This window comes from Pygocentrus nattereri, chromosome 17 (genome assembly GCF_015220715.1).
Source record: "Pygocentrus nattereri isolate fPygNat1 chromosome 17, fPygNat1.pri, whole genome shotgun sequence".
Lineage (NCBI taxonomy): Eukaryota > Metazoa > Chordata > Actinopteri > Characiformes > Serrasalmidae > Pygocentrus > Pygocentrus nattereri.
In genome coordinates this window covers 18,138,556-18,151,712 of record NC_051227.1, presented here as the reverse complement: position 1 = coordinate 18,151,712, position 13,157 = coordinate 18,138,556, and the positions used below count along the sequence as shown (strand labels likewise).

The 13,157-nt window shown below is 44.4% G+C and overlaps 1 protein-coding gene across 1 annotated transcript in view; it reads left to right on the top strand.

Moving 5' to 3' along the window:
- The first annotated feature begins 1,418 nt into the window (after positions 1-1,418).
- Positions 1,419-13,157, top strand: part of kirrel3l (kirre like nephrin family adhesion molecule 3, like) — a 72,837-nt gene continuing 61,098 nt past the window's right edge. The window contains exon 1 of the mRNA XM_017719339.2: positions 1,419-1,823. Within this exon, the coding sequence (XP_017574828.1) occupies positions 1,784-1,823 (40 nt within the window). The 5' untranslated portion in view covers positions 1,419-1,783. The remainder of the gene's footprint in view (positions 1,824-13,157) is intronic.

Sequence of the window (13,157 nt, the reverse complement as noted above, 5' to 3'; positions counted from 1 at the left end):
TAAAACAAAAAGCCAGCACCAAAGTGAGAGATGTGGGCAACAGTTAAAGCAGCCCAGGAGCTGAACCCACACAAAAGAACAACAAAATGACCCAATAAATATCACAAACGTGTCATCAGCTAATATTTTACATGATGATTCCATTCTTTTGTGCATAAAAGGGATAAAAAAGACACCCAACATAAGTTGCATTTGCACATCTTTTCTCCAAGATTACTTGCAAACAATAGCCTACTGTCCTCATTAAGCTTAATGCAGACCTGATTAGAGGTATCCCTCTTCTCTCTCTAGTCAGTTCCACTGCCAAATAAACAGCACACCTGTTTATTTTGAACCCTGGTTTATTTATTCAGAGTCTGGCATAACTAATTACCCCCTACTGTTTTAACGCCCCTGCCCAATTCACCCAAGTCACCCCCTACTGTTACACCCCCTTCCCCCTTAAACCCCCCAAAACCCCTACTGATTTCACTCAAGTCCTTCGTCACCCGTTCCTTTTATCCTTCATTACCTACATTCTTGAGCAAGATGGTTCTTTAAGGATTCTTTAGTAAAGCAAATGGTTCTATATAGAACCATGAACACTCAAAGAACCCTTTGCATGATTAAAGGGTTCCTTGCATCGCAAAAGTGTTCGTTGGATTGATGGAGAATGTGTGGTAGCTGGTTCTACATAGAACCTTTTTTCAGAAAGAGGTCTCTATAGAACCCAAAAGGGTTCTTCTTTCTCCCAATAGGATAACCATTTTGCATCTACAGCACATTGTCCATCAATATGAAGAACACTTTCATATGCAAAGATCCATTTAATCATGCATAAGGTTATTTGGGTGTTTTCACGGTTCTTTATGGAATCATTTTCTGTGCTAAAGAAGAACCAGCTTTATCAAGAGTGTAATAAACATGGTTCTATGGGGATCTAAGTCCACGTCTTCCACATTACTGTCAATCTCTTTTCGAGATTGAGATGAAAAATGCCACATTTATTTGTTTATTTGTGCGACTTATTGGTTGAGTGATGCGTTGATTGATTGATTGATTGCTGATTGATTTGTTGATTAATTGATTGACTTATTGGCTTGCCCCCAAAACCCACCAGATACCCAACGACCAATATCCAACTTGTGCTCTCAATGTAGTGAACATGACGTGCCATAAACGTTGGACATTTCTTTTCACCTGCATTCCGTTAGGCCCCGCCCCCTGCGCTAGGATTGGCTATCGCTATCCAGCCTCCTGCTCTACCATTTACCGATTGGTGGACAGCTTATGAACACGAACTGCTATCCAATCCTAGCGCACGTGGGCGGGGTCTGGGAATACGGGTGGGAAAAAAAATAAAGGCGCGATAGAGTAAGAAGCAGCAGGAGGAGGCGGAGGAGGAGGAGAAGGAGGAGGATACGAGAGGGGCTCTCTCACTGAAACGGCTGTAGAGCTTCATTCAGCATCAGCACAACGAAGCCAACACACGCGCGCACGCACACACTCAACACTGCCGAACGCACACGCACGTACACGCGAGCGCAGTGATCAGCGATGAACTGAGCCAAACTCGGACAGTGACTGGAGAGAAATTATCCCGGGAGAAAAGTTGGGAGTGAGGAGGGAAAACGCCTCGGTCCCGATGCTGTGAACGCGCTCCGGATCCGCGGAGAGACTGAAAGCTGGCGCTTCACTTTCCTCTCAGCCGCGCGCTGGAGAGGCTCTGAGAGTTGACTGGTCCAGCGCGAAGAGCTCTGAGCTTTGAGGACTTTTTCCAAACAGGAGGGACGCTTTGGGAAAGATGCTGGCGTTTGCCATCGCGCTGTGCCTTTGGGGAGCAGGTAAGGAGAGCTTTGGGGTCTTTGGGGGTGTTATAGGGGGCAGCGGCAGCAGCAGCAGCTCTGCAGTCAAAACTGGAGCTTTCAGAGCGAAAAAACGCACTGCAGCGTCAAAGCAGCGGCTTCTCCACCGTGAGAGGCAGGTGAGCAGCGCAGCGCTGCCGCTGGGTGTTTTACTGCTTTCCCTTCCCCAACACGAGTCCGTCAGCCCACCGAGTCGCTAGTAGAGCCTTAGTGGGATGAAATAGGGGCGCCGGAGCAGGATAAGCGGTAGACTGTGGAGCACATGGGGGGCTCCAGGAGCAGGACTGGAAAACGGTTTGCGGTGTTTGTTAGGGATGGGGGGGATCTCTCTGATATATTTCAGAATTTCTTGCTGGTGGGTGAGTTTGGATGCCAAAGTTGGGCATTACAGTGAAGCTTGGATTACAAGGCGAGACTGCAGCGTGGGTATTGCAGTAGTGCGTGGCTAGAAAATGGACTTTACAGGATGAATAGCCAGTAACGCTGGACATCACAATAGCGCATGGCTCTTGTGTGTGTGTGTGTTGGCTTGCAGCTGTTTGGTTCTCGTCCGTTGGGACGCTGTATTTGGGTGCCTCGTGCGTTTGGCTCACATTTGGCTCCAGAGCAGATCAGCGGGTTCCCCGTGAAGGGAGGCAGGTTTGTGCAGCACTGACAGTGGATGAGATTGATGGGTGAAACTTTGAGAGAGAGAGAGAGAGAGAGAGAGAGAGAGAGAGAGAGAGAGGGAGAGATGCAAAACTTTTAGGTACGACCATCGTAATGAACAAAACCTCGTATCTCCAAAATTGAAACTTTACAGGAGAAGGAAAAAATCTCCTCCACTTTTTTTAATGTAAATCAATGGAATCAGACTTCCTTTCCAAGTCATTTTGGGCCATTCTTTGTGAGATTTACAGGCAATGTAAAGGACAGTAGTGATTTTCAGATTATGCCCAACACTGAAAAATGGAGATGCGAGGTTTTTTGTGCAAATTGCATAAACTGCGTTCACTGTAACGAAATCGTGTTTAAAGCATCTCCCTTTACTACCATCCACAACCAGCAGAGATGAGCTGGACGGAGATGTGCCTAAGTCTTTCTTCTGGTTCCCGTAGGCTTTGTAATATGTGTTGGCTTCGGTGTTGATATCACAAACAAAGGGTCCTAATAGGTTAACAGGTGAACCACTGGCTGATTCGAACTACATTCATGGGATATAAAGGTGGTCTACAGGACACCAGTGGTCTCTACACTGTTAGAAATGAAGGTTCTGTGCAGGTACAGTTTTCATTCATCAAGGCAGAAACAACGTAAATGGTCCCTCAAAGCTACAGCAGTGGTTTTAAGGTCTAACTGTGAAGTAAGTTTTTCCAGGTGAAAAGTTCGTTTATACCTTTTTATTACCGAATGTTTTAAAAGAGAACGGTAGAATAAAAGTCCTGGAGGCGAGGCGGGGTGTGTGGAGTCAGTACAGCTAAGAACATATCGTTTTAATGAATTATGGTTCAGTTATGTTCCCTGATTAAAGGCACTGAGAGGTACCCTTCAGGGAACCACCCCAGCGACAAGAGGGGCACTGCCCCAGTGACAGTCTAGTACCTTTATTTCTGAGGCTGTTAGGCCAGTTCCCGTGTTTCTGCTGAGCTTTATTCAGGATTCAGTGAACTTTCTGAAACTTTCCTCGTTTAACTTTTCTTTGTCCCCGAGTGACCCCAGTCATTAATGAAAAATGAGGGAGGAAGTGGGGACCGAGTCGAGGCACAACACCTCTGCAGGTATCTGCAGGCGAGCGCGCGATAAAAGCTCGAGGAGACGCGCTTTTAGCGCTCTGGAGAGAGAAGCAGAGAAACACCTCTTAATCATCTCGCAGGCCACCGCTGCATCGCTTTCAAACAGAATAATGCAACAGCATTAAAGAAATATAAACGATGGCGGGGCGCGAGCCGAGGTGCGTGCGTGCGTGCGCGCGAGCGCTCGAGCGTGTGCTTGCGCGAAGCTCTCCGCGAAAACGCGAGATGTCCTAAGGGATACCCGCGCGGCACTCTTTTACTCATTCATGCTTCGGCTTGTACTCGCTCCGGGTGTTGATGTTTTGAGGGGGTGTGCTGGGGTGTTTGGGGGTCTTTATGGGGCTTGGGAGGAGGTGAGGGGGCATCTCGAAGCCTGCAGACCTGCTGCAGCCCGCGCGCGAGCTGCTTCTTTTGTGTTGTTTGCATTTCGGGAGAGCACGGCTTCGCATCGCGTGCTGTGTGAGTGCGCGCGCGTCAAATAGCGCAGAGCCGGGTCGGAGTCGCGCGCTGCTGTCTCTCGCGCTGGCAGGCTGCAGAGCTCTGAATGGAGAGGAAGAGGCTGCGGACGCTGGCGACCCCACGCGGTTCTGTGCCAGCAGGGCGGCGCTGTTGCGCCGAGCTCGGTCTTCAGTGCCCGCAGCTATGAGATGTGTGAATTTTTTCCGTCTCGTGGCCCATTTTTTGTGTAGCGTTGTTGTTTTTCCCCCTCTTGGAAAATCTTTTATTCATTTTGTTTATTTATTTACTCATTAGCTGTATTATTCACGCGCGCGCTCCATATCAGCGCGAGACAAAGGCTGAGGACTCGCAAAACGCGTCTCTAAAACGCAGCGCTGAGCCCTCTCTCTCTCTCTCTCTCTCTCTCTCTCTCTCTCTAACAGTCTCTCTCTCTCTCTCTATCTCTCTAACAGTCTCTCTGTCTCTCTAACTCTCTCTCACTCTCTCTCTAACAGTCTCTCTCTCTCTCTAACTGTCTCCCTCTCTCTAACTCTCTCTCTCTGTCTCTCTCTCTAACTGTCTCTCTCTCATACTCTTCATACTCTCTCTCTCTCTCTCTCTCACATAATGTATCTCTCTCTCTCTGTCTCTCTCACTGTGTCTTTCTCTCGCTCTCTCTCTCTCTCACTGTCTCTCTCTGTCTCTCTCTCTCTTACTCTCTCTCTAACTGTTTCTCTCTCTAACGGTCTCTCTCTCTCACTTTATCTCTCTCTCTCATACTGTCTCTCTCTCTCTTACTGTCTCTCTCTCTCTCTCTCTCACTGTCTCTCTCTAACTGTCTCTCTCACTCTCTCTAATGGCCTCTCTCTCTCTCTCTCACTGTCTCTCTCTCTCACTGTCTCTCTGTCTCTCTCTCACTGTCTCTCTCTGTCTCTCTCTCACTGTCTCTCTCTCTCTCAATGTCTCTCTCTATCTCTCTCTCTTACTCTCTTGTTCCTTTCCTATCTCCCCTTCTCTTCCTGTCTCCCTTTTTTCTCGTCCTGTCTTTCTTTCTCTTCTCTCCACCATCTTACATTCTCTCTCTCTTTTTTGTCTTTCTCATGTTCCTTTTTTCTCTCCTTCTGTCCTTTTGTCTCTTTTTCTCTTTTTCCTCTCCCCTCTTTCTTTCCATTTCTTTCTCTTTTTTCCTCCTCTCTCCTTCATCTTCTTTTTCTTTTTGTCTTTCTCTTTCTGTTTTCCTCTTCTCTCCATCATCTTACATTCTTACATTCTCTTTCACTCTTTCCATCTTACTGTCTCTTCTTCTTTTTCTCTTTCCCCCTTCTCTCTCCTTCTCTCTCTTTCTCTCTTTTCTGTCTTCTCTTTCTTTGTCCCCCCTGTGCTGACCCTAATGAAGGCAGGAGTGAGATTTAAACACACAATCATAAATGCACGTGACGCTCAAACCAGGAGGAAAGGAGATGTTAGTGAGAAATGTTAATACGTTCATGCAAATGTCTGAGCCAATTTGCAAATGGAGCTTCTGAGCAGAGTGAAGCTGCAGCGCGCGGTGGCTGTGGGCAGCAGCTCAGTCCTCCTGGATTGTTTTCTCTTTTTTTTTGCCTCACACTGGCAGGAAAGAATGAATAAGTAACTTCAACACAGAGAATTCTCTTTGCCATACATTAAATTAATAATAAAAGACCCCCTTAGGGCTGGTGCCTATCATTGAGTTCCACTGCAGCATGCCTGAACAGTTGTTGGACACGTTGGTGTGGGAGACTGCAGCGAGACTTGTCTCCTTCAACTCTGAGCGTATTCAGTTGAGTGATTTTTTATCCTGTAAGTGTTGTGGATTCACTAAACTTTAAACACAGCTCACTAAATTCACTCCATTAAATGCACAGATCACTTCTAATGGAGTGAGATATATTACACCAACACTCAGTACTGAAACTGAGTAAACTGACAGCAGGTGTGTTGATGCACTGCAGGTGTATTTATATGGTACATCATATGTTGGAACAAAACCTCATATCTCCATTGTTCCGTTTTCCAGTTTTTGGCATAATTTTAAAACTACTGTTGCTCTTTACATTGCATGTTAAATTCATGATGAGTGGACCTACAGAAATGGCCCAAAATGACTTGGAAACATGTCTGGTTCCACTGACTTCCTTTAAAAGCAGAGTAGGTTTTGGCCTTCTCCTGTAAAGTTACCATTTTGGAGATACATAGTTTTGCTCGCCCATATATTTTAACCATGTCACTGCATGCATATGAGGCTAATATCTAAGTTCTACAGTTACATAGTGAGGAACTGAACAGTGGTCCTAAACAGTTTAAGGCTTTAAACCCATATGCAGAATAATCTCTTTAGGGCCAGTTTGGGGGGCCAAAATTGTTGTTATCTCTTGGAACTGCACAGATTATATATTAGTCTCATTCATAGTGACTATACCGGGTAAAATAAGCCTTACGATTAATAAACTGGCACTTTAAGTGGCTGAAGGGATATCAGAAAGGACATAAACCTTGAAACTGTACTGCACTGGATCTAACATGGGACAAATTTGAATCATGTACACATAATGCACTGCTTTTTTTTCAGTGAGCTCTTATACTGGCCCTTTAAGAGGTTTAAAGGGCCTAAATCATGGAAAATTGAATTGTCAAATAAGAGCTTAATGTGGTATGTGGGCCTAAATACCGTTGAAGTTACAAAAACAGCATTTACTCCCCAGTCCTACAGTCTATATATAGAAACCAATCAGCTAAACCAGCCTTTTTTCTATTGATTTGAATGAATTGTGCTTATGATGTCACAAAAAACAACAATTTGTGTATATTTGCCTGTTCAGCCTTGCATTTTATGTTATAAGAAGTGTTTCATCCTGGACTGAAAGCTTTCAAAGGAAGCAGCCAATCAGAAGTGAAGTCATGTATATATCGCTGTTGTCCAAAATGGTCACTTTACAGGAGAAGGAAAAATCATACTTTACTTTTAATGTAAGTCAATGGAACCAGCCATCTTTCCAAGTCATCTTGGGCCGTTGCTTTTGGTCTGTTCTTCATGAAATTTATATATAGTGTAAAGAGCAATATGCTTTTTCAAATTATGTCAAAAACTGAAAAATGAAAATGGACATGAAGTTTTCTTCCGACAGCAGTGAGATATATATATATGGTGGACTGGCGACCTGTCCAGGGTGTATCCTGCCTTCCGCCCGAAGACTGCTGGGATAGGCTCCAGCTCCCCCCGCGACCCTGACGGAGAAGCGGCTTAGAAAATGGATGGATGGATATATATATAAAACCCTGATTAATTCAAAAGAATTAAAAGACATATGACAGTGGTCACATAAACATGAATTCTGACTTCTTTTTTGTGGTGTTTAAAAGCCCACAATCCTCGTAAGTGGAGCACAGAGGAAAAGCAGATCCTCTAAAAATCCTACAGATATGTGGGACATGGGGCCTTTAAAGGGCCTTTAAAAGAACAATGTAGTTAAAGTAGTTAGAGTCCTGAAAGTACAGAGCATTGGATTTGACACATGGGGTTCCAATCAGAGAACACGGTGTGTGTGTGTGTGTGTGTGTGTGTGTGAGAGAGAGGGAGAGGGAGGTAGGTAAGGCTATTGGTTGACAGACTGGCAGCAGCTGCTGAAGGAGGAGCAGTGAGGTTCTCACAAGCTCCCATATGGCCTCCACTACTCATCTCACCTGACATCTATACAAGCAGCGCTGCACACTGGGAGCCCTGACAGGCGCCATGCTGTTGACTCACACACTCCCACATCCACGGCTAATGGACACACATACACTGTGGCGCTGCACGAGTTTTTTTCTTCCTCGCTCTCTCGCGCTCCTACACTCATACACGAGCGAATATACGCAAAAGTACTAGCCCCTCAGCTCTCCCCCTCACTCTCACATTCTATATGCCACACACCCCCCATATACATGCACTCACTCGGGGGGTGTCTGACAACACTGGGGGCTTGGAACTAGTAGCGACTGAGGTGGAAACATGACAGAAAGCTGGGAGCAAAACAGGCTCCTCCACACCGCACACACATTCATATGTATGCCCGAACCAAAGCCGAGCGCACTCTATCCATAATTTGCTTTCTCGGAATGTCCCCCCAGCGTCCCGGCGGAACGCCGCCGCGCTCTGCCATCAGTATTCTGAGTAATCTTGGGCAAGAGAGTCTTTTTTGGAACCTTTAGCTTAGGGTTGTTCGGTCTCGTAGGGGCTAAGTTCAAAGGAAGTGTGCAAAGATCACACGTTTTTTCCCCCCGCTTCCCTTCCGCCTCGGCCCCTGTCGCCATGCAGTCCTGAACCTTGCAAAGTTCAGAGGAAATTCATCGCTCATACTTGCTCTCTCACTCACTCCCTCTTTCTCTCTCTTTCTTGCTCTTGCTCTTTTTTTTCCTCGCTGCACTCTGTGCATATTACTAAGATTCAGATTACCCCCTTAGTTAGACAGAAAAACGGACGGATGGGTAGATAAATAGATATACAGACAGACAACTAGACAGAGACATACATATAGACAGAAATGAACATAGATAGATAGATAGATAGATAGATAGATAGATAGATAGATAGATAGATAGATAGATAGATAGATAGACACAAAAGAGTCCTGTGTCTGGATAGTTTGTTGGTTCAGTCTCTTCCACCCTCTTCCTGAAGATGTAACACCCTGTTCCTGTGAAATAGCACGTTAGTCAGAACAGGTGTGACGGGGTTTAACTCTCAGGTGGAACCCCATGGATTTAGTGTTCCACAAAGCAGGATCTCTCACTTCAGCTGGATAGTTGAAGCCGAAAGCGATGGGTGTTCTAGTGAAGTCCCTCATGTCTTGTCCTATTGGTCAGCGCTTCACTTTTGCGAGACGCTCAGTGAGACAGTTCTGCTTTCTGTAGTGTCATTAACCATAACAGTAGTTGGTGGCTGCTGTATCTGAGCGGATGATGGTTTATCCGTTCTTTCCCCTCCGTTAGTGGAGAGCAAGGCCAGAGGAGGTTGGCCCTGTGGCACCGGAGGCCTGGTTCAGGAGCCATGTGCATAATGCATGAGCCACAGAGCGGAGGTCCCTGTGAAGGGACGCAGGACTGTGGGGGTGCTCCGTCTGCAGGTTAACTGGCCATATGTTTACATGGTGTGGAGGGTGTAAATCAAGACAAGCTTGTGTGAGTGTTTAAAGGAACGGAAGGCATGACAGAATTCTTTCTCTCTTCCCCTCTTTATCTCACGCCTTCACTTCTCTCTTTTTTCTTGCTCTCTTTTTCACTCCTGTCTTTTTCAGGGCTTTCTCTCTCTCCCTCCTATTCTGTCTCTCTGTCATTCCTGCTCCTTCTTTCACTTATTGCTCACTCTCTCCTTCTCTCTCTCTGCTTTTTTACCCCTTTTATTCTCCCTCTCTCTCTCTTTCTCTCTCCTTCTCTTTTTACCCTCTCTCTCTCTTTCTCTCTCTTTCTTTCTTCTCCTATTTTTCTGTTCTCTCCCTCTGTCTCTCTTTGTTGGTCTCTCTCTCTCTCTCTTTCAATTTCACTCCATTTCCCCCTTTCTCTATTCCCCCTTATCTGTATCTTCCCTTTCTCTCTACCTCTTCCGCTTTTTCTACCTCTGTTTCCACTCCTTCCTTCTTTGCCTTTCTCCTTTTGTCTCTCGCTTCTCTTGCAATACCCCCCATTCACCTCATCTCACTCTCTGAAGCGAAGACTGGAGACTGAGAGAGAGAGAGAGAGAGAGAGAGAGAGAGAGGCAGAAAAAAGAAAAGACTGGAAAAGTTGGAAGGCGAGCAAGCTCGATGATGTGTGTTTGTGTGTGTGTGTGTGTGGGGGGTGTGTGTGTGTGTGTGTGTGTGTGTGTGTGTGTGTGTGTGTGTCTGCGTGCGCTCGTGACACACAGGGCTCACAATAGCGCCGATGCAGCAGAAACGGTCTGGTGCGGGAAGCTGCTGCATTATTTAGGAGACACTCGCATGGCATAGATATGGATGAGTTTTGGCGCACTTTGATTGGCTCGTGCTCCGCGGGGTCCAGTGTGATGGGCCCGGCGGTGTAGCCTCTCTCTCTCTCACACACACACACACACACACACACACACACACGCGCGCTGGATTTAAAGGTCAGATTTGTTTACAGCGGAGAGCAAATCGAGAGAGATTCCTCTCTTTTCCTCTCCAGGCTACACTGCGCGTACATATGCTGAGCATGTTGCAGGGTTTGACTTTGGGTGTAACGGCCGCTTTCGAATACACTGCAAATCTGAGCGGGATCAGCCGCGGATATGCCGCGCTCTTTTCGAGCACGCTGAAAATAAAGCCTCCTTATCTCTCTCTCTCCGACAACGGAGAGACGCTAAACGGAGAGGAAGGATCTAATTCAGGGTAAAGCAGGCATGTTGATGCCTCGAGTCAAATCCACTTCGCGTTATGTCTCATTTAGCTTATGCGGACATCCAGGGAGACGTAATTCTAAGTGTCAGGAAACAGTTTTCCTTTGAGTATTGCACTACCCCCTGTGGAGAAGATGCTCCAGAATCTTTTTTTTTCCCCCTCCATTTCTCTTGCCATAACTTTTAGACCATCACAGCGTCGCTGTCATATCAAAACTCAAGACTCAATTTTATTTGTTTTTCATGTTTTACACCCGCTGGGCTTTGCATTGAGGAATACAAGCTCATTTGCATTAAAGTTAAAAATGTTTTTTCCGTCCTCTTATAACCAGTTCCAGGAATCTGAGAACAGCAACGATAAGCAACTATGACTCGAAGTGGAACAGAACCGTTTTCCCAAAGCTGTGTGAACACAAAACTGGATTATTTCAGATCAGATTTGAGCTAAATATCTGATGTCTTGTCATATATAGGGTAAGGTATATCCTCAGATCCTTTACATCACACTTCAGATTTTGTTAGGCTAAGTTGCTCCAGTTTTTTGCTCAGATTTGATCTTTCTAGCTCAGCTGCTCGTTTGTAAGTAGCCCATATGTCCTTAGTGTGAACATAGCCTGACAGATCTTGCATACATCAAGTTAGCTGTGATTGTTATCCACTGCTAATGTGATCCACACATCAGATGATAATCTGATCTGACATACCTGACCATACCTTGGTTATCAAGGTTCATCCAAAAGTACAGCAGTGGTTTTAAGGTTTAATTGCACACCCTAAATAAGCTTTTTCCTAGTGGAAAAGTACATGTTTGTACCTATTCATAACATTATGTTTTGAAACAGAATAATAAAGGATAATGAAGAACAGATATATAATATATGATATAATTCCAATTGATTCTGAAGTTACAGAGATGTACGTTTGAGGGTACCACCCCATTGATAAGAGGGGTCCTGGCCCAGCAACAGTTTTATACTGTTTTATTCTGAAAGTGCACAGCCACCATGTACTGAATATGAACCTCAAATTCCAAATGTCCATTTTTTTTGTTCACACAGCTTTGAAAAAATCACATTTAGGGATGCAGTCACAGTTGCGTAGCAGTGTTGGGGTAGTTACTCAATCAATTATATTGTGTACTTTATTGAAATGTATAATTTTGCTGCCTCACTGTTCTCAGTGTGGGAGCAGCACAGTATTGCCAGCAGAGCTCCGCTGCCTGGGACAATTGGAGGGGGTGAGGGGTGAGTGCCTTGCCCAAGGGTATAAACACAAACCCTCTAAGTTCTGGAATTTGACCCCTACTGCTAGACTACCTGCACCTCACCTGCTTATCACTAAATACTGCTTTCATACTGTAAGAGGATTACTTGAAAGGCAATCTCAGTATGTGTTACTTTACTTTTAAGTTACTCTCTAAAACAAAAACAAATCTGTACCAAGTGTAAAGAACCCGAAGCCCCAAAGGGAAAACCCAATAGTCCTTTCAGTGCTTTATTTAGAAAGAAATAGCCAATTACATTAACATTACAGAGGTGTTTACGTCAGGTTAGAGCTCTGTTGTCTACAGTATGGGAATCTTTATCCATTAGTTTGATATTAGTGTGATTAGATGCTACAACAGATCGCGTATCAAGTTTTCACAGCCTGAGCTCACTTTTCACTGCCCACATTCACAATTGAAGTGGTCAGCTGTCACACGTAGTACATGTGCATTCCAATTGTATACAAGGATATTTTATTTTTTAAATGCACTGTACATAATAAAGGATGATATACGAGTAACATATGAGTAACACAACTAATGACATTGATTACAAGAATTTAAATGATTTTGTTACATGGAAAGTAGCAACGTGACTGTAATGCATTACTTTCTACTGTGCTACTCCCAACACTTCACAGCAAAAAAATTATATCTTAGCAAGTGTAAACATCTTGGATGTAGTCAATATAGCTCCTGTTTCTCATTATGAGACTGTTGTAAGACTATTATAAGACAATTTAACTTATTTCTACAGTTTTGTTTGGGTTTAAGCGGGTTTATCTTATAAAAGTGTTTTCTTCCATTAGCAGATAATTGTATATGTTTTAAACATCCCTTCTTGAAATAATCAAAATTATTTCTCAAAACAAGTAAAATAATCTACCAATGGAATGAGACACTTTCACTAGATAAAATCACTTAAAACAAGTGAAAATGAGCAGAAACAGGTGGAATACAGTCTAATAATGAGAAATATTATGTTTATTGACTACATTTAAGAGGTTTGCACTTGGTAAAATATTTTTTGCCATGTTCTCGCTGTTGAAACAACTTTTATCTATATTAATGTAGCAAAATTTTATCTTAGGCCATTTCTGCTGGTCCATTCATCATGAACTGCTCACACAATGGAAGTGCGGCTGGCATTTTCCAATGGTGTAAAACGTGATTGTACTATCAGTTGTATATTGTTCTAGCAGTTGGGTGAAGGGTTTGGGTTTTATACAACAATAGCTTCCTCTGTCCACATCTTGCTTATGGTTGTAGTCTTCTTCTCAAATATTAAACAATGAATCCAAAGGGCCTTAGCCATGTTCATCCTCAGCACCCCCTTAAATACACTCACACACTGGTAAATACTGCAGGGAGATAGAGAACAAGACAATTAGAGGAGAAGCTAATCAGCTGGACCATGCGGCTACACAGAGATAAAGAGTTTGGCATTGTGT